The sequence below is a fragment of the Vulpes vulpes genome, chromosome 1, assembly GCF_048418805.1.
Source record: "Vulpes vulpes isolate BD-2025 chromosome 1, VulVul3, whole genome shotgun sequence".
Lineage (NCBI taxonomy): Eukaryota > Metazoa > Chordata > Mammalia > Carnivora > Canidae > Vulpes > Vulpes vulpes.
Window position 1 is genome coordinate 74,095,965 of NC_132780.1, and position 21,126 is coordinate 74,117,090.

The 21,126-nt window shown below is 37.8% G+C and overlaps 1 protein-coding gene across 4 annotated transcripts in view; it reads left to right on the top strand.

Moving 5' to 3' along the window:
* Positions 1-21,126, top strand: part of SERAC1 (serine active site containing 1) — a 73,226-nt gene that overhangs the window by 34,506 nt on the left and 17,594 nt on the right. For all 4 annotated transcript variants that reach the window (XM_072767074.1, XM_072767059.1, XM_072767064.1 and 1 more), the window contains 3 exons: positions 499-627; positions 15,048-15,161; positions 17,978-18,140. In XM_072767074.1, the coding sequence (XP_072623175.1) occupies positions 499-627; positions 15,048-15,161; positions 17,978-18,140 (406 nt within the window). The remainder of the gene's footprint in view (positions 1-498; positions 628-15,047; positions 15,162-17,977; positions 18,141-21,126) is intronic.

Genomic DNA, 21,126 nt, shown 5'->3' on the forward strand with positions numbered 1-21,126 from the left:
TATTAAAGTATTACTCCACATAGATGTTAATTACTAACCACTAATAGGTATTAGAGTATGCTTCTTAGGCACCTTTCCTAGAAAATGAAAATCTGAAAAATTGCAATGAATTATTGAAAAATAGAAAAGTGAATATGCTAGGTATAAATTATTAGAGAAAATCAGAAATGAGTTCTGTATTTTAGAAGCAAGATTTATTTAGAAAGAGTGTAATCATTTTGAATCAGTAGCTAAACTTTGTAGTAGGGCTTTCAGAATGAGGTAGCAGACACAGAAGAATTGTAAATGCAGTTGTAATTGTGAAACAATTACAGAACTCAAAATTAAGTGAGTCTCTGTATACCTGGGTGGACAACAGTTTTCAAGACCAAAAGTACTAATTTATCTCTGCCCTCTGTTTTGTCTTGTTTTGTTTTAAAGGCTTTGGTTCTTTGGGTGGTTTTGTTGTAGTCATTTGTTGAGCTTAATTATGAATAATATCTTTTCCTTTTACTCCAGGATTCTTCCATTGAAGAAGAGCTCAGACAGTTGCTGGCTTCTTTACCTCAAACGGAGCTTGATGAGTGTATCCAGTATTTTACATCTTTGGCTCTGAGTGAAAGCAGTCAAAGTCTAGCTGCTCAGAAGGTTAGCTCGTTTATTCTTTCAGTAAATATTTTGGAGTGCCTGCCCACCCTTTCTAGGATATTGTACCAGGGCCTAGCACTTAGAACCTTAGAATAGTCATCCTTCTGAGAACAGAATAAACATGTTGACTCTTGGTTGTGTTCCAGGCATTGTTACGGACTATGTGGAGAGAGGTAAGTAAACAGAGTCACAGAGAGCCCTCACTCTGCTTAAGAAGTCACGTTAGACACCATGGAGGTGACTCTGAAGTTACATCTTGAAGAATGAATAGATAGTAATTTACAAGGTTTTAAATATCAGCTATATGCTACTGATGCCTAAAGCGATGTCTCTGATCTTACATTCTAACCCAAGCTCTAGATCTGAATATTCAGCCTCCTATGTGGTGTCTCTGCTTAGATCGGTAATCGTTGTCCCAGACTCAGCATGTTGAGCCCACCTCTCCCTCTGCTAAGTTCTCCTTTAGTCTTTCCATCTGAGTAAATGGCACAGCATCTACCTACTTTCTTAAGCTAAAGGATAGGAATTCCTGTTGATTCCTTCCTTCCGCATTCAGCCAATCCACAGTTCCTGCAAACTGTCCCTTCAGATACAGCTTGAGTCTGTTTGCCTCACTGTCTGCACTGTAACCACTTCCCCAGCTGTCGTCATCTCTTTCTCATGCTGTCCTGTTCTTTCATCTTGGCTCTGTTCTTGCTGTCATTTAAAAAATAATTTTAAAGTCTCTTTCAGAGTCTTCTATTTCAGTTTATTGAGGTCTTAATTACTGTTTGGGGTGACATTGACTCTCAGATTGTGGGTTAACATGGGTGAAGTATTTTTACTGTGAGTTTGACTTTAGCCAAATGGATTGTTTTCTGTGGGAGTCCTGAGCACCTTGGATTGTAAATTGGTCCTTGCAGAGCAGTTTTTGTGTTTACTTCTGTTGGATACATCAGGAGTTTCACTCTTACTGGACTAGTTTGGTATTAATTCCCTAGTTTGGGATTTCTGTGTCACATAGGGAGTATAAATTCAGATGTAAAGTTTGTGTAGTGGCAAATGGTGTGCAAACAAGGAGACTGAGCACAGATCAGCAGGGCACAGTTCAGCATGCTCAGCTTACGTGCCATCTTGTCAGACCTCTCAAAGTGCTACTCAGGGTCCTTAACACCTTTGGAGTAAGACTCTCTTCACACATGAGGACCATCCTGATTGAGGAGTTTATGTTCTCTCCCCCTACATCCCCTTCTCCCACTGCTTTAGCTGTAGGCTGATTCACTAGATGTAAATAACTGGCATACATAGCAGAAGGCTTCATCTACGTGAATCAGAGCACAGTGTCCTGAATGCAGCATCCGAAATTTACTCCAACTCCAGCCTGCCTGAGGACAGTTACTGAAATCCATTATTTTTGCAGTATCATCTCAGCAAGTTTTTTGTCTTCATAAAATATCTGTCTCTAAGAGAAATTAAAACAAATTACTGTCACTATTACTACAACAACCATATAATCTACTCAGAGGAAAGTATTTTATCAGTAAAACAAATTATAGTAGCATATATTCTCTTGCCAATTTAATGATTTGTCTTTTTCTCATTTGAGCCAGGAGGGGACAAATTAACAACACATCAGTATATAATGACTTCTCTACTATACTTTATATAATTTCCCCATTTGGTCCATGCCTTGAAATCTCTCCAGTGAATTGTCATCATAATTTTCTTTTTGATGCTCAGAATGCCACTGCCTGGCCCACTAGAGCTCTTTGTTTCAGCTGACCTTATTGTCACTTTTAATTCAGTCCCCAAGGTGGCTACAAAAAGCACCTTGTTTTCTGATGGTAAGATGTCCCTGGCCCTTCTTGAATCTTCCCACCTTCCAACATGAATTGGTTGCTCCTCAAAGGTGACCTGGTACTTCTTAGTGGAGAATAGTATTAGAGTCCAGGACCGAGGCCTCAGGGGTACACTCTGTATTGTTCTACATGAAAATAGACCCCAGGGACCCTAGCAACCGAAGTAACAGAGCAGAGCAATTGTGTTTCTTAAATTTTCTTAAAAGTCATGATATTTCCAGTTAAACTAGTTTTCTTTTTTTAAAGTAACAGCTTTATTGAGCTACAATTCACATTTTATAAAATTTGCCATTTAAAAATGCATAATTTGGGCACCTGGGTGGCTCATTCGGTTAAGCATCTGCCTTCGGCTCAGGTCATGATCCTAGAGCCCTGGGATTGAGTCCCATATTGGGTTCCCTGTTCAGCAGGGAGTCTGCTTCTCCCTCTACCCATCTCCTCACTTATACTCTCTCTTTCAAATAAATAAAATCTTAAAAAAAATGAAAAAATAAATATGTGTAATTTATTGGGTTTTTATATACTCAGAGAGTTGTGCAACCATCACCATTAATTCCAGAACATTTTTGTCATCCCCAAAAGAAATTTGAACCCATTAGCAGTCGCTCTTTATTCCCCCTGCCCCAGCCACTGGTGCCACTATTGTATTCCCATTCTCTATGAATTAGCCTGTTCTGGATATTTCACATAAAGGGTACCATCTAATATGTTAGTAATATGTTACCTTTTGTGTCTGACTTTTGAAGGTTCATTCATGTTGTAGCATGTATTGGTACTTCTTTCCTTTTTATGGCCAGTAATATTCCAGTGTATGGATAGATGCCATTTTGTTTATCCATTCATCAGTTGATGGATATTTAGGTTGCTTCTACTTCTTGGCTATTATGAATAATATCACTGTGAATATCTGAGTACAAGTTTTTGTGTGGTTATATGGTTTTAATTCTTTTGGATATGTACCTAGGAGTGGGTCATATGGTAACTCTGTGTTTAACTTTTTGAAGGGCTTCCAAAACATTTTCCACAGCAGCTGCACCATTTCACATTCCTACTAGCAACATATGAGGGTTTCAATTTCTCCACATACTTGCCAACACTTGTTACCCATCTTTTTTATTATGAGCCACCTCATTATGTGTGAAGTAACATCTTCATTCTGGTTTTGATTTGCATTTTTCCTAGTGACTAATGATGTTGAACACTCTTCTGTGTGCTTATTAGTTATTTATTTACCCTCTTTGAGAAATGTCTTCAAATCCTTTGCCCATTTTTTAATTGAGTTACTTGTCTTATTATTATTGTAAAAATTCTTTATATATTTTGGATATAAATTCCTTATCAGATAGATTATTTGCAAATATTTCTCCTATTCAAGTTTTTTCACTTCTTGGATAGTGTCTTTTGTAGCACATTTTTTTTTTTTTAGCACATTTTTAATTGTGAAGTCCAGTGTATGCATTTTTTTCTTTTGTTGCTTGTGCTGCTGGTGTCCTGAAGACCATGCACCTGTCATTCTGAGTAATTTATCTATATCCTTCCCTTTTCACCTGAGAGCCAGAGAGTATAGCCTCACTTTCAGCAGGTCTTGTCCAACTTCTGATAGTTTCATCTTGGCCAGGACCAGATTGTTTATCAACAGAGGAGTGGGCACAGTGGGGCGGAAATGCCTCCCTGTTCTCTGCCATAGGCGTCCCACTGACTTCTGTATCCCCTGCTGTCACTCACTCACTTCTCTCCTTGTTCCAATGCCAGAGCTCCTGGCACCTGGCCTGATGTTTTTCTTTTTCAGCACAATAGATTTTCTTTTGCTTATTACTATATAGTTGTCATCCCCCTAACTTTTATAGTGTTATATCATCTACAGCATTTTTTAACATTTTGCTAAGTCAAGTGAAAGAAAGTGGTTTAATAGACTATGCTACCTCTTTTCTGCTGAGAAGTCATGGCCTCAGCAGCTTAAAGAATATCATAGTCTACATGGACCCTGGGAGTTTGTGTGTGTGTGTGTGTGTGTGTGTACATGTATGTGTGTTCATAATTAACATATACTATGTGTGCATGTTTTAACATTTACTACCTTGGAGAGGCTGTGGGTTTCCTGCCACCTGAGATGCCCCCACACATCTCAGTTGGTTTATTTTTATTTATTTTTTAAGATTTTATTTATTTGAGAGAGAGGGAAAAGGAGCAGGGGGAGGGGCAGAGGGAGAAGAAGCAGATTCCCCACTGAGCAGGAAGCTCAGCTCAGAACTCCATCCCAGGACCCTGAGATCATGACCTGAGCCAAAGGCAGATGCTTAACTGGACTGGACCACCCAGGTGCCCTCAGTTGGCTTATTTTAAACAAAATCTCCTAAACATAGTGATGTCTGAAAAAGTAATTCATATCACCTTTTAATTGCATTGACTTGACATTATTCCAATTCAGTATATTTAGGTATCATAGATCATGGTGGAAATGATGAAACTGATTCTGACTCAAAACATCTCCATTCTACTGGGCAGACCACATACACACATAGATCTATCCTTTAAGCAGAAATTTCAGAAGGAAATTGTTTCTGGTACTTAAAAAAAAATGAATGCTTTGTGTTTAATGAAGTACTTTTGATTTTTCAGTTGGAAGATTCTTTTTTCACCATGATTTGACTCCCTGTCCTCTGAACACTTTTTTTTAAAAAAAAGATTTTATTTGTTTATTCATGAGAAACAGAGAGAGAGGAGAGAGAGAGAGAGAGGCAGAGACATAAGCAGAGGGAGAAGCAGGCTCCATGTGGGGAGCCTGACGTGGGACTCGATCCCGGAACTCCAGGACCATGCCCTGGGCCAAAGCCAGGCGCTAAACCGCTGAGCCACCCAGGGATCCCCTGAACACTTTTTAAAAAGTTTTTTACTTAAATTCCAGTTAGTTAATATACAGTATAATATTAGTTTCAGGTGTAAAATATAGTGATTCAGCACTTCCATGCATCACCCAGTGCTCATTATGAGTGCACTCCTTAATCCCCATCCCCTATTTCCTGCAACCCCACCTTCCCTATGGTAACCATCAGTGTGTGCTCTAGAATTAAGAGTCTGTTTCTTAGTTTATCTCTCTTTTTTTCTTTCCCTTTATTTCCTTTCTTAAATTCTATTTATGAGTGAGATCATATACTATTTGTCTTTCTCTGACTTATTTTGCTTAGCATTATACTCTCTAGCTCCATTTACATTGTTGCAAATGGCAAGATCTCATTTTTTTTAAAGATTTTATTTATTCACGAAAGACACACAGAGAGAGGCAGAGACATAGGCAGAAGCAGGCTGCCTTTGGGGAGCCCAATGCAGGACTCAATCCCAGGACCCTGTGATTACAACCTGAGCTAAAGGCAGATGCTCGACCACTGAGCCATCCAGGTGCCCCGAGATCTCATCCTTTTGGAAGGCTGAATAATATTCCGTGTCTGCAGTCCACATTTTTTTAATTAATCAGTTGATGGACACGTGAGCTGTCCCATAGTTTGGCTATTGTAGTTGAGGCTGCTGTAAACATTGAGGTACATATATCCCTTTGAATTAGTATTTTTGTATTCTTTGGCTAAATGCCTAGTGCAATTGCTAGATCATAGAATAGTTCTAGTTTTAACTTTTTGAGGAGCCACCTATATACTGTTCTCCAGAGTAGCTGCACCAGTTTGCATTCCCAGTAACAGTGCAGGAGGGTTTCCCTTTCTCTCCATCCTCTCCAACACCTGTTGTTTCTTGTGTTGTTGATTTTGGCCCCTTTGACAGGTGTGAGGTGATACCTCATTGTAGTTTTAAGTTACATTTCCCTGATGATGAGCGATATTGAGCATGTTTTCATGAATCTGTTGGCCATTTGTATGTATTCTTTGGAAAAATGTCTATTCATGTTTTTTGCCCATTTTAATTGGATTATTTCTTTTTTAGGTGTTGAGTTTCATAAGGCTTTATATATTTTGGATACTAGCCCTTTATCAGATATATCATTTGCAAATATCTTCTCCCATTTTGTAGGTTGCCTTTTAGTTTTGTTGATTGTTTCCTTTGCTGTGCAGAAGGTTTTTATTTTGATGAAGTCCCAATAGTTTATTTTTGCTTTTGTTTGCCTTGCCTCAGCAGACGTATAGTAAGAAGTTGTTATGGCCAGTGTCAGAGAGTTACTGCCTGTGTTCTGCTTTAGAATTTTAGAATTTTAATGGTTTCATGTCTTAACATTTAGTTCTTTTAATCTATTTTGAATTTATTTTTGTTTGTGGTATAAGAAACTAGCCTAGTTTCATTCTTTTGCATGTTGCTATCCCCAACACCATTTGTTGAAGAGACTCTTTCCCATTGGATATTCCTTTTTGCTTTATTGAAGATTAATGATTATATAGTTGTGGGTTCATTTCTGGGTTTTCTATTCTGATCCATTGATCTATGTATCTGTTTTTTGCGCCAGTACCATACTGTCTAGATCACTACAGCTTTATAATATAACTTGAAATCCAGAATTGTGTTCCCTCTGGCTTTGCTTTTCTTTTTCAAGGTTGCTTTGGCTACTTGAGGTCTTTTGTTATTCCATACAAATTTTAGGATTGTTTGTTCTAGCTCTGTGAGAAATGCTGTTGGTATTTTGATAGGGATTGCAGTAAGTGTGTAGATCACTTTGGGTAATATAGACATTTTAACAACATTTGTTCTTCTAATCCTTAAGCATGGAATGTCTTTTCATTTCTTTATGTCTTCTTCGTTAGTGTTTTATAGTTTTCAGAGTATAGGTCTTTCACCTCTTTAGTTAGGTTTATTCAGCAAGGAAGAAGTAGAACTTTCACTATTTGCAAATGACATGATATTCTATATGGAAAACCCAAAAGTCTCCACCAAAAAAATTGCTAGAACTGATACATGAATTCATTAAAGTTGCAGGATGCAAAATCAATGCATAAAAAAGTCTGTTGCATTTCTATTCACAATAATGAAGTAGAAGAAAGAAAATTCAAGAGTCAATCCCATTTACAGTAATACTAAAACCAGTAAGATACCTGGGAATAAACCTAACCAAGGAGATGAATGCTTTAAAAAACAAACAAACAAAAAGGGGATCCCTGAGTGGTTCAGTGGTTGAGTGTTTGCCTTTGGCCCAGGGCGTGATCCTGGAGTCCCAGGATTGAGTCCCACATTGGGCTTCCTGCATGGAGCCTGCTTCTCCTTCTGCCTATGTCTCTGCCTCTCTCTCTGTGTCTTTCATGAATACATAGATAAAATCTTTAAAAAAAAAAAAACCACAATAAAACAAAAAGTAGCACATCTTTAACATTAAAAAAAATATTTAACTTAGTTTCAGTTCTGAGGCCCCATCTCATCAGACCAATAAGCAACTCCATCTTAATTGTTCTCATCTCCCTACCCTCACCTCTTTTTCCCCCCTCCTGCTATTTAGTCAGGCTTCTCAGATTACCAAGAAGTTGAGATTGAAGAGATAGGAGGGGTGTCCTTCTGGTTTTTAGAGATCTGCCAAAGCTGCCTTGTGACAGTCTCTGGGCACCATTCAAGAGGCAATATGCTGCTTCTCTACAAAACTACCTGCTCAGGAGGTTACTTAGCCTCAGCAGATAATCTACACAGCTGTTTGGTTTTAGAGCAGGGCTTTTTAACCTTTGTATACCATGGACCCCATTTGATGTTTGGTAAAGTCTGTGAACTCATTTCTAGATGCATAAAACACAATACATAGGATTACAAAGGAAACCAATTATATTGAAATACTGTTATCAAAAATAATTTTTGTGGTATAATACATATAGTTCTTATTGATGCATTAAATAACAATACATTTAAAACAGGAAAGTTAGAGTTTCTTTTAAAATATTTTAACTTATTTTGAAATAATTTTAAACTTCAAGAATTGCAGAAGTAATACACTTCCCTAAGATTCACCAGTTATTAAAATTTTGTCCCATTAGTTTTCTGATCCCCCTCTTACTCCCTGTCTCTATAGATATATTTTGTATGTCTCTTCACACACATTTACTATTTTCCTCCATGAACCATTTCAGAGTCGGATGTAGAAATGACATCCTATTAACTCTAAAGACTTAAGTGTGCATTTCCTGGCAACATGGACATTCTGAGCTATGACCACAGTACAGTTACCAAACTCAGAAAATAAACATTGGTAGACTACTGTTATCTAATATAGACTCCATGTTTGAATTTTGCCAAGTATTCCAGTAATTCTTTTATGGCAGCTTATTGTTTTTGTTTGTTTGTTTGTTTGTTTGTTTAAAAAGATTTTATTTGTTTATTCACAAGAGACACAGGCAAAGGGAGAAGCAGGCTCCATGCAGGGAGCCCGATGTGGGACTCAGTCCAGGGACCCCAAGATCACACCTTGGGCTAAAGGCAGCGCTAAACCACTGAACCACCTGGGCTGCCCCGCTTACTGGTTTTTTTTTGTGTGTGTGTGTGTGGGGGGGTTCTTTTGTTTTTTTGGAAATCTGATCCAGGTCTAGGAAGAAACATTGCATTGGTGGTCATTGCATTTGGTTTTATCTAGAACAATGCCTTTCTCAACCTTTATGTCATTAACATTTTTGAAGAATACAGAGTAGCAGTTTGCAGAATGTCTTTAGTTTTGTTTATCTCATGTATCCTCAGGATTAGATTCAGCTTTCGCATTTATCACATGAACACAAAATAGGTGATTTATGTCCTTCCGAGTGTGCTGTATCCAGAAGCACATGATGCCAGTTGGTCTCCTTATTGCTGATGCTAACTTGCCAGGTTTCTCTGTTTTGTTTTGTTTTTTTTTAAGATTTTATTTATTTATTTGACAGAGAGCACGCCCAAGGAGGGGGAGCAGCAGGGAGAGGGAGAAGTAGGCCCCTCAGACCAGGGAGCCCAATGTGGGACTTGATCCCAGGACCCCAGGATCATGACCTGTGCTGAAGGCAGATGCTTAACCCACGAAGCCACCCAGGTGCCCCTGTTTCTCTGCTTTAACATTAATACATGTTTTGTTTGTAATGATTATAGGATCTGAGGGGAGAGGGGATGTTTGAGACTGTTAGGCTGTCCTCTTCAAACTTTCAGCTGATAGTTTCAGTATCCTTCGAATGAATCGTGTCTGATAGTGGTTATTCTTGGATTGTTGCAAAATGGTGATCTCCGACTCTCAACTCTGATACTCCCTCTTTACTTCGATGTACTGTTAAGGAAAAACTTTCCTTCTTCCTTCTTTCCTTCCTACCTGATCCATGGACTAGGGGCTCATGGATTACTATTTTATTCCCTAGATTATAACCAGTACTACTATTATTCATAGTGTCTTCAGATTTGGTGTGGGAACCCCTTCAAGTTGCCTCTCATGTGTTTTGGAGTTGTCTCCATTATTTTTTTGAGTACCTCCTTATTTTCTGGCATTAGAAAATGTTCCATGCTCATCTTAAACTTTCTGTGCTCCAGCTCTGGAGTCAGCTGAATCTTCAGGAAGCCCTGGTTCCTCCTAGGACCAGTGGTTGTTAGAAACCAACTTTTGGGTATAAGCTTGCTCTTTGCTACTGGTGTTGCTTTTAGACCTTTTCAGTGGACAGTTGGGGAAAATTTCAGTTTTGTATGGATCAATTCAAAGTGTAAATGAGGCTTTTTAAAGAAATCAGTGTGAATGCTGTTGTGGCTTGGCTGAATAAGAGTGTTAAACTGAGGACTAGTCTGTCCATGTATGTGTCTCAAATAACTGCTGGTGAGTGGACACTGGATAGCAGTGTCCAATTCTGGGCCACCAGTACCAGGATGTGCAGTGGGTCTTCAAAGGAATAATGATCCTAATGTTATTTTCAAAAAGCTGCAGCAAATGAGATGTGATAGGAAAATATCTGCACTTTCTATACTGATAGAGTTACATAGATTGCTACTATCACTATGGTTTATTGTCTGTGTTTATGATTGGACACAATGCAGAATTTCTGTTAGATGTCAGGAAGATAAAGACGTAACGTTTTCTCGTCAAGTATATGCTCTCTGTAACCTGAATTCTGTCTACCTCAGGCATTTAAAGATGACCCTGGATCGGCAATTCCTGTTTTAGAATGAACACTGTTTCTAAGCCCAGTTGGTTTGCACAAATTGCAGAGCTCTGAGGTTGCAAGTTTTTCATATAGAAATACCAGAGAGGGGATCCTTGGGTGGTGCAGCGGTTTGGCACCTGCCTTTGGCCCAGGGCGCGATCCTGCAGACCCGGGATCGAATCCCACGTCGGACTCCCAGTGCTTGGAGCCTGCTTCTCCCTCTGCCTGTGTCTCTGCCTCTCTCTCTCTCTCTCTCTGCGTGTGACTATCATAAAAAAAAAAAAAAAAAGAAATACCAGAGATTTACACAAGTTTTAAAACAAAGGGACCTGCAATTAGAAGCAGTATTGGGCAGCCTGGGTGGCTCAGCAGTTTAGCACCGTCTTCAGCCCAGGGCATGTGATCCAGGAGACCCGGGATCAAGTCCCATGTTGAGCTCCCTGCATGGAGCCTGCTTCTCCCTCTGCCTGTGTCTCTGCGTCTCTCTCTCTCTCTCTCTCTCTGTCTCATGAAAAAATAAATAAAATCTTAAAAAAAAAAAAGCAGTATCAAAACTCTCTGTCCCCCCCTGCTCCCCACCCACTCTGGCGTGATCTGCCTTCCCTCCTCTTGTTCCTTCTGTCATTGGGATAACTGGGTTAGAGAGAGCAAATTACTTTCTAGCTTTGTGAGTGACCCTTGGCCTGCCACCATCCCAGATGTTACCATCAAGATCATTCCTTCTTTGGTGCCAGGATCCAGCTTTCAGTCTCTATTACCATCTAGATGCTTCTAATCAGTCAGCTTGTCCCTAGTTTCTACCTTTCTTAAAGGACTTCAGGTGTCTGTGACCCTGCAGAACATTTGAAAATTTTAGATTGTGCTTTTTTTTTCATCTAACATGACAAGCTGCCTGGAGTCAAGGAAACAGTGGATGTAGTGCATTGAAATGATTTCCCATCACAAAGCTTTTGTGGTCTTGGCTTAAGGACAGTCCAGCTAAAATTCTGCCATTTTAGTATTATCATTTGCCCCTGTAGTTTCAGAGTCTCTGAAATCGCTTTTTTACCATTAGGGTCTGAAGTCCTTGCATCAAGACACTTCTAACACTGATCTGGATAAGCATAGCAATGTTTGAGAGAAAGACACCAACTGACTTGGTTTAAGGATGGGAGATTTTTTTTAATGACAGAGGGTTTGGAAAACTACAAAGATGTTTACACAAAACAGGAAACTGTGAAGCTTGCTTTCACATGGTTGGACAGGTTTCCATGCTCCTGCAGTTCTCCATGATGCACAGCTGTGCATTGATTCTTTGTTGGAATGAACCCATTATTGTCATCTGCAAACTCCCCACACCTACCCTCCCCTCGACTTTGGTTGTGAATAAATCTGCTCATCAGTATAAGTAACAGAGAAAGCAAACAGCTTATTTCTAAGTGTTTCTAGAAGAGCAGATAATAATTTTCAGATGTCACATTCCTTAGCAGCCCTTGGCTTCAGCTTACCTGAATCTGTTTCTTCTCTGCTTTTCTGAGTATCCCCTCCCCCGTGCTCACTATGCTCCAGCCAAGCTCTCCATTCCTTGAACTTGCTAAGTATTTATCTACTCATGTTCCCTCTGCTTGGGATTCTCTGCTACTAACTTGTCATATAGCTGCCTCTTCATCCTTCAGCTCTCAGCTTGTCAACTCCTCATAGAGACCTTCCTCTTTATCTCAAATGTTTATTGCATTTATTTCCCTTTATGGCATTTATCCCATTGTGTAATTATGCTATGTATTTATTTGTTTGATTACTTAATCTTCCCTCTTCAGTAGTCTATAATAATCTCCACAGTTCCAAATACAGCCTCCCACACAATATGTTCTCAATAAATATTTATGGAATAACGAATGAATGAATTATGACATTGTTACAAGAACCAGCTGCACACAAACTTACACATACTAAGTAATAACTGGCATATTTCTATTATGAATTAAAGTATTTTTGTATCACAGACAAAAATGGAAGTAACTCTACAGATATATTATTTAATTGGAGTCTAGGTTATATGGTAGGAAAATATCCATTAGGTACTAAGTAATTTGGCTGTTATAAACTTGTTGAGATGCATTTGAAAAATATCACATAAATCCACAGTAATGTTATGTCTCATTGAGTATCATAATAAAACATTTTTACATAAAATGCTTTGTTACACATATGATTAGTATATAATATGGATACAAATTCTTCAGTAACTTTATTAGTTGATTTTTTCTTTTATGCATTATTATTATTATTGCCTTTTAATTTTTATACCTTACCTTTATTACTGTTTTTAACATTATCATTCTTTCTTCCTTTTCCTCTGCATTTCTCTGAGCCTTAAGAAATTGTTTTTTAGTTGCACATATGGAATTTGATGCGTGGCGTTTCTTAAATTTTTACAAATTTATGTAATCTTGCTCTATCTTAATCTAGTGATAATACAGTAAGCTATGTATATTTATTTTCATGTTACAAATTAGAATATGATCTATATGACTACACCATGAGTTCATACCTTTTATTCATTCCTTTTTGCTTGTGCTTTTTACTACCACACAATTTGCCGGTTCATAAATAGCTTAGAAGCTTTGCCAATGAGGTTGGATTTGGAACTGTATTCTTATATCCTACTTAGGAAATGATCAAGAAAAACACAAAATCCTAGGTAATTTTTTTCCTCCTTCCTTTTATTTTCTTGGAGCATTTAGCTTAGAAAGAGGTCAGATGATTTGAGGGTGTAAGGTAAGAGGGATTTGGGGAAGGTAGGTTGTGGCAGGAGATCTTTAAGAAAAGTTCCCCATCCCCCAGAGCCCACCAGTTCACTGTTTGCCCTTATCCCTACTAGGGGAGAGAGTGATTCTCAATGAGTTAGGCCTTTCCCAGCCAGCTATCTATCTATCTATCTATCTATCTATCTATCTATCTATCTATTTTAATTAATTAATTAATTAATTAATTAATTAATTTATTTATTTATTTATTTCCCAGCCCTCTATTTAAAGGGCATAAATGTTTAAGATCTAAGCATGTTTAAACTTGGAAAAACAGAATGTTACATCAGAGAGGATAGTATGAGTAAGAATTACAGAATGGCCAAACATTTTGAATGTTTACTAGGTTCATTGAATAATGGGTCCTGTAAGTTAACTCAAAATGCAGAAACTTTTGGATTGTATTTCCTATAGGAAACAGTGGGCTTTCTAGACACATTTTTGAAAAACATTACTTTGTAGTTGAGCTGTTTTACCAGCAGGTGGCCTGTATACACACAGTTGTGCCCCTCATTTAAATATGAAGTGCTTTAAAGTAGATACAATAATAAGTCTTCCCTCCATCCCTTTCATCTCCCCCACCCAGCACGCACGGGCACACATACACACATACACACTCATGTAATTTTTCATATTCTTACACAAATGGTAGCATACAATACATTCTTCTGCCCCTTTTTCTCACTTAAGGGTTCATCTTGGAGATTCATGTATATCAAAATATGAGGAGACTCAAAGATTTTATGTTCATAGAGCATTCCATTGTACAGTGGTCCCATCATTACTTAACCAGCCTCCTGTTGATGGCAGTAGGTAGTTTCAGTCTTTTGTGCTTAACAACAATGCTGCAATGAACAAAGCTGAACCTGTATCACTTTGCCTGTGCGTGTCTCTATGGATTGTTGAAGGGCACGGAGGCTTGCAGTGTCCCTGAGTTGTACTTCACAGAAGTAGCAGGGCAATAGGAGTGCCTGCTTCCCTACCCCTCTGATAGATGAGAGCTGTGTTTTCTCATATAGTTTACTGTGCATGCCTCTCATTAGGAATACTGTTGAGCATTGTGTCATAGATTCCCTTTCCTAGGAACTTTCTATTTATGACTGTTGTTCTTTTTTCCATAGCATCGTTGGTATTTTTGTCAGTGATTTGTAGGGGATTTTTGTATACTTAGTGACATTACCATTTGATCTGTGATTAAGAGTTGAAATTTTATTTTCCCAGTTTATTCTTATATTTTACTAGTTCACATTGCCACACTGTCTCACGCTTTTCTTAGCTTTTCTGTTTATTCTTCCATATATACTTGAATTTCAGGTTAGGAAGAATTAAAAGCTCTCTGATCATTGTTATCAGTTATCTTCATTTAAAATTTTTCCATTAATGCCTTTTCTCTTTATTATTTTGATTAATAGACTTCAAGTAGACTCCACTAGTATCATCTGACAGTAGAACATTATGGTCAACACTGGGCTTTTCTTACTTGATAAAGAATTGTGTGTTAGTCTTCATACTTTCAGAGAAGAGGATACAGAGGAAAGAAAGAAGAAAGACATAAAGATAGCCTCTTCTAGAAATGATTCCTTATGTTTTCTGTTTTAGTAAGCAACAATTTGCATAACTAGTTCTCTTTCAGCTTCCAAAATATGTTGTGTATATAGCTCAAGGATTTTTTTTTTTTTTTTTTTTTTTTGTCAAACAAAAAATAAGAGTCACTCTTTTTAGTAAACATTTTAATTATCTTTCAGGGTGGCTTATGGTGTTTTGGAGGAAATGGACTTCCTTATGCTGAAAGTTTTGGAGAAGTTCCTTCAGCTACAGTGGAAATGTTCTGCTTAGAAGCTTTGGTAAAACATTCTGAGGTAACTTACGTTTTCAGAATGTAGTTTAGTTTTTATGATCATAATGAAAAAATTGTACATGTTGGTTCATTCAAGGGAAGTAATCCTCATTTTTTGTAAAAGAAAAAAAGCTTTTTGCTTGTTTTAAAATTTCTGCTTTTTCCCCCATTTAATTATTAGAATTGATAGTCATGATATAGCACAATACATATTTCATTTTTGCCAAGTATTTCTAAATATTTAATCTTACTTGCACATAAAAAAGCAATCCATTGTCTCAATATGGCATTGACCTTTGAATTATACTTTTACTGCCTTTCTCAGATCATTTTTACAAATATTACCAAGTAGTTAATTTTCAGTAAAACATCTGCCAGAAATGTAGCAATATAGAAAAGAAGTAAATTAGGTGACCATACTCTTGAATTTTATTTTATTTTATTTTTTTAAAATTTTTTTAAAATTTTTATTTATTTATGATAGTCACAGAGAGAGAGAGAGAAAGGCAGAGACACAGGCAGAGGGAGAAGCAGGCTCCATGCACCGGGAGCCCGACGTGGGATTCGATCCCGGGTCTCCAGGATCGCTCCCTGGGCCAAAGGCAGGCGCCAAACCGCTGCGCCACCCAGGGATCCCCATACTCTTGAATTTTAACCAGAACAAGTATTAGTGGTTTTTAATTTTTTTTGCACTTATGACAACTTTCCTTTCATGATCATAGTTTGATTTTATTTATTTATTTAAAGATTTTATTTGAGAGAGAGAGAGGTGGGGAGATGGGGCAGAGGAAGAGAAAGACTCTCAAGCAGACTTCATGGTAAGAGCAGAGTTTGACACAAGGCTCGAACTCATCACCCTGAGATCATGACCTGAACTGAAATCGAGAGTCAGATGCCCAACCAGCTGAGCCATCCAGGTGCCCCCTGGTGACTTTTTGATTTTAAAAAGAAAAAAGCAACAAACTTTTTGGTGCTCAAACATGAATGTATAAAAATCACTCAGGAAGTATACTTTAAAGTACATATTTCCTGGTCACCTCTAACAGTTTTAATTTAGTAGATGTGGGCTTATGTCCAGAAAATTGCATTTGTAACAGGCATTCTTGGGGAGGCTGTTGGAAGTGGTTCATCCCACATCATGAGAAACTCCATCCTAGAGAATTTAAACTCTCCAGTTTAATTTTGCAATCCATTAGACATGGCTGAAGCATTTTTGGTTGGGGTACCTGGCTGGCTCAGTGGTTGTCTGTCTTTGGCTCAGGGTGTGATCCTGGGGTCCTGGGATTGAGTCCCACATCAGGCTCCCTGCAGGGAGCCTGCTTCTCTGTCTGCCTATGTCTCTGCTTCTCTGTGTCTGTCTCATGAACAAATAAATAAAATCTTTTTTAAAAAAGCCCAGCATTTTGGTCATCTCCAGTTTCCACCAGTGGAGTTAGGAATCAAGTACAAAGCAGAGGTATTAGCATTGTAGTTCAAAAGGGCACGTGGGAAAACAAGCTTGACTTTTTGCAACTTAAGACTAGTTTCTGAAGCAATAGATGCATCTTCAGTGGAAAGTGCATAGACTACCTTTCCAGAAACTTCTAAAGTCATTACATATTTCACAGACATATGTCTAAAAGGCATACTTTTCAATGTACTAAAAATATGATAAAATTCAATAAAAATTTAGAGAATAGAGATTGTTACATATATGTGACATGGTATCATGTCAGTGAGTACAGTTAGTGATGGGAAGAGGCCAAGGCCGTGCCAATGACCTTGGCACACTATGAAGACTTTCCATAATATTACATATTTCCTTTGGCTTTCTTTTATTTCTTTTCTCCATTAAAAATCCATATCCCGTTTTATTTCTTTTTTGCTTTACCACTTTAAACATCTTTAAAGATATTTCTCTTTAAATATTTTTCTGAGTCCTCTGAGTTTTAGGAGAGCCCCATAGCTGTGGGCTTGTGTGGGGTGGTGTGCCGACTGCAGATGGTACTTATCTCTGGGAGTTCTTATATGCAGAAGCAAAATCTGCTACTTGCATGGGGTTTTTCTTCCTGTTAACACGTGGCAAGTTTTTCAAGCATAGAGAACCTTTTTAAGTTAGCTTCAAGCTATCCAAAGTATCACTATAAATGGAAACAATTGTATAATAATGACATTGTCAGGTTACACATCCCACCAGTAGATAAGCAGAGTAACTTTAAGAATAAAAATTTCAGGGATCCCTGGGTGGCGCAGTGGTTTGGCGCTTGCCTTTGGCCCAGGGCGCGATCCTGGAGACCCGGGATCGAATCCCACATCAGGCTCCCGGTGCATGGAGCCTGTTTCTCCCTCTGCCTATGTCTCTGCCTCTCTCTCTGTCTCTCTGTGACTATCATAAATAAATAAAAATTAAAAAAATTTTTTAAAAGAATAAAAATTTCAGAAGTCCTGGTGAGATATGCCTTAGTTGCTTCAGTGATTTTTTTTTAAGATTTTTTTTTAATTTATTCGTGAGAGACACAGAGACAGAGAGAGGCAGGGACACAGACAGAGGGAGAAGCAGGCTCCATGCAAGGAGCCTGATGTGGGACTCGATCCTGGAACTCCAGGATCACACCCTGGGCCGAAGTTAGGTGCTAAACTGCTGAGCCACCCAGGCATCCCAAGTTTCAGTAATTTTTAAGCACCTCTCACATAGATGGGGATTTGCTTATTTATTCAAGTAAGCTGAGATGGGAGTTGTAGGTGGGCCTCTGTTCTTGAGCAGGAAAGAGTCCCCAGGCGGTGCCGTCAGCATGCTATGTCACCTGGCTAGTGAATTTGTGCAACATAAAGTGAGCTTTCATTAATTTATTGTACTAGATATCTACACATTGTGATAAAATTGAAGCAAATGGAGGCTTACAGCTACTTCAGAGGCTGTACCAGCTGCACAAGGATTGTCCTAAAGTACAAAGAAATATAATGCGTATCATTGGAAATATGGCTTTGAATGAACATCTTCATTCTACTATAGTTCGCTCAGGTAACGCCTTTATATACTGAGTATTTTGGGTCTGGTCCTTTATTCTTCTTCCACCCCCACCCCTCGTGATATGTTAATTTTTTTATAGACTTAAGACTTTGCTTAGGGTTAATTATGGATCCTTAGAGCATGCCATTTTAATAGGGTTACAGAATTGCTTGAGACATGTGCATCATCCACACCTAATATAATAGGTATATGGACAGTCACAGGAGAACAGTTTTTGCCATGATGACCATCTAATTGTTTATATCATTTTTGCTACAGCTTGGTTAACCAGGAGGTGTACTCAGAGTATAATTAGTGATTTCCCCCCTTGCACCTAATAAATTGCTGGTAGGAAGATAATTAAGACCATGCATATATCCTGTTCCTCATTTATTTCCTGCCTTATCCAGTCTTTAGCATGATGGTTGAAAATGATAATTTTTTTTTTTTTTAACTGCAGCATGCCTTCCCTGTGTGCTTTTTCAGTATCTGGCATTTTTTTGTAAGCAGGAGCCCTTCTCTCTCCTTCCATCTGTCTCCTTCCTTTCTTCCTTCCTGTCTCTCTCTCCTACCCTCTCCCATCAGTATGAGCACAGAGATTCCTGCTTTGTTTTTTTTTTTTTTTAATGGTTTATATCTGTAGTTAACATTTGATGCCAGATTGTCTCTGTTTTGGTTAGTGGGAGCCCAACAAACTGGCTCCCCATGTCCTTGCAATATGCCAACCTCACTTCGGGAAGAATTCGAATGAGATGTTCCAGGCTCATCTCTGAGGAGAAATGCAGATAGATTTTAGTGCAGATAGATTAGTAGAGACCAGGATCTGGATGCTTGGTGTGCTTATTGGTTCTGGAGTGTCTTTCAGTGGAGAAAGCAAGATGATATATACAAATACACAGACACACAAATATGCATACATACGTGCACATAGACCTTGTATATGTTCCTATTTATTAGAAACTAATTTACATTTTTCTTATGTTTCTCTGGGTTTTTTTTTTTTTACATTTAAGAGAATTTTGATCAGTAGGAGTTTTTAATTTAATGAAGTCTCATTCAGGGATCAAACTTTCTCTATAAAGTACTACTTTGGGTTTTATTTGTTCCATCTTTTTAGATTCTTAAGGTAGAAACTTAGATCATTGATTTTAACCTCTTGTTTCAGTTATCTGTTGCTGTGTATCAAAGACAAAATTCATTGGTTAAAATAGTAGTCATATATTTTTAGTCATATATTTTTCATGAATCTGAAACTCAGGCAGGATTTAGTAGTGGAAGATACACTTTCAAGACTTCTTGCTTAATTACCTGGCTCGCAAACTGGTACTGTTTACCAGCTGGTACTGGGAACATTGACTCCTTTCCATGTGCACCTCTGCATGCAGCTTGGGCTTTCCTTAAAGCGTAATGGCTAGGTTTTGGGGCAAACATCCCGAGAGAGCACCAGATATAAGCTCTTTTCTTTTTATAATCAAGCATTAGAAGTCATTTCTGCCATGATCTATTGATTAGAAGCTAGTCACTAAGGCTGGCTTATATTCAAAGGGAGGAGTTTTGGAAGGCGTTTTGACTCATCACCTCTTGATGGAAAATAGTGTCAAAGAATTTGAAGACATGTTTCAAGTCACTACAATTTAGTATTTAAAATGGTAAATTTCCTCTAACCTGCTTTAGATGCATCCCTCACATTTTGGATAATATTGTATTTTCATCGTTATTCAGTTTGACATGTTTTCTATTTGTGAATTTTTTTCTTTGTCTCATGATTACTTAAGTGTGCTGCATAGTTTATAAATATTAAGGGTTTTCTAGATATTCTATATCTCTGATTTCTAATTTAATATTTTATGTGTTCAGAGAATGTACCTTATAAGATTTTAGTCTTTGGAAGTTTATTGAGACTTACTTGATGGCTTGTGTTATGGTCTGTTGTGGTGAATGTTCTGTGTGCCCTTGAAAAGAATGAGTGCTCTCTAGTTGTTGGGTGAAGTGTTATACATAACAAACCACATTGACTGACGGTATTGCTCAAATCTTCTATAGGTCTTTACTGAGTTTTGTCTAGTTCTATGAATTACTGAGAGATATGTTAAATTTTTAAACCGTGATTATGAGTTTATCTGTTTTTCCCTTTAGTTCTGCCAGGTTTTCTTCCTGGTAAATTATTCGTTTTTTAAGTGATGTCTCTACCACTGGGGACACTCCTTTTCTGTAAGTGTACTTCATCTGGTGTTAAAATAGCCAACTACCTTTTTGTTTTTCTTTTGAAAACATTTTTATTATTGAAGTATAATTGACATAAAATGCTGTTAGTTTCAGGTATATAGTGATTTGACAATTCTATACATTATGAAATGTTCACCATAAGTATAGTTATCACGCATCACCGTACAACATTTTTATATTATTGGTCATATTCCCTTTGCTGTACTTTTGATCTCTATGACTTATTTATTTTATGCCTAGAAGTCTGTACCTCTTAACCCCCTTTACCTATTTTATTCAGCCCCCCACTCCCCTCCCATATGGCAACCACTAGTTTATTCTCTGTATGAGTCTATTTCTATGGGAGTTTTTCGTTTTGTTTTTTGGATTCCAGGTAGAAGTGAAACATATGGTATTTGTGTTTTTCTTTCTGATTATTTCACTTAACATAATACTCATAGTATTATGTCTATCCAAATTTCTGTTTGTCACAAATGGAAAGAACTCATTCTTTTTTATGGCCGAGTGATAGTCCATTACACACACACACACATCCCTTTATCCATTGATGTATACAGGTTGTTTCCATCTCTTGGCTCTTATAGAAAATGCTACAGTAAGCGTAGGGGTGCTTATTTCTTTTTGAATTAGTTTTTTCATTTTCTTTGCCTTTTTTTTTTTTAAAGATTTTATTTATTTATTTTTTCATGAGAGACACAGGCAGAGGGAGAAGCAGGCTCCATGCAGGCAGCCTGATGTGGAACTCGATCCCAGGACTCCAGGATCATGCCCT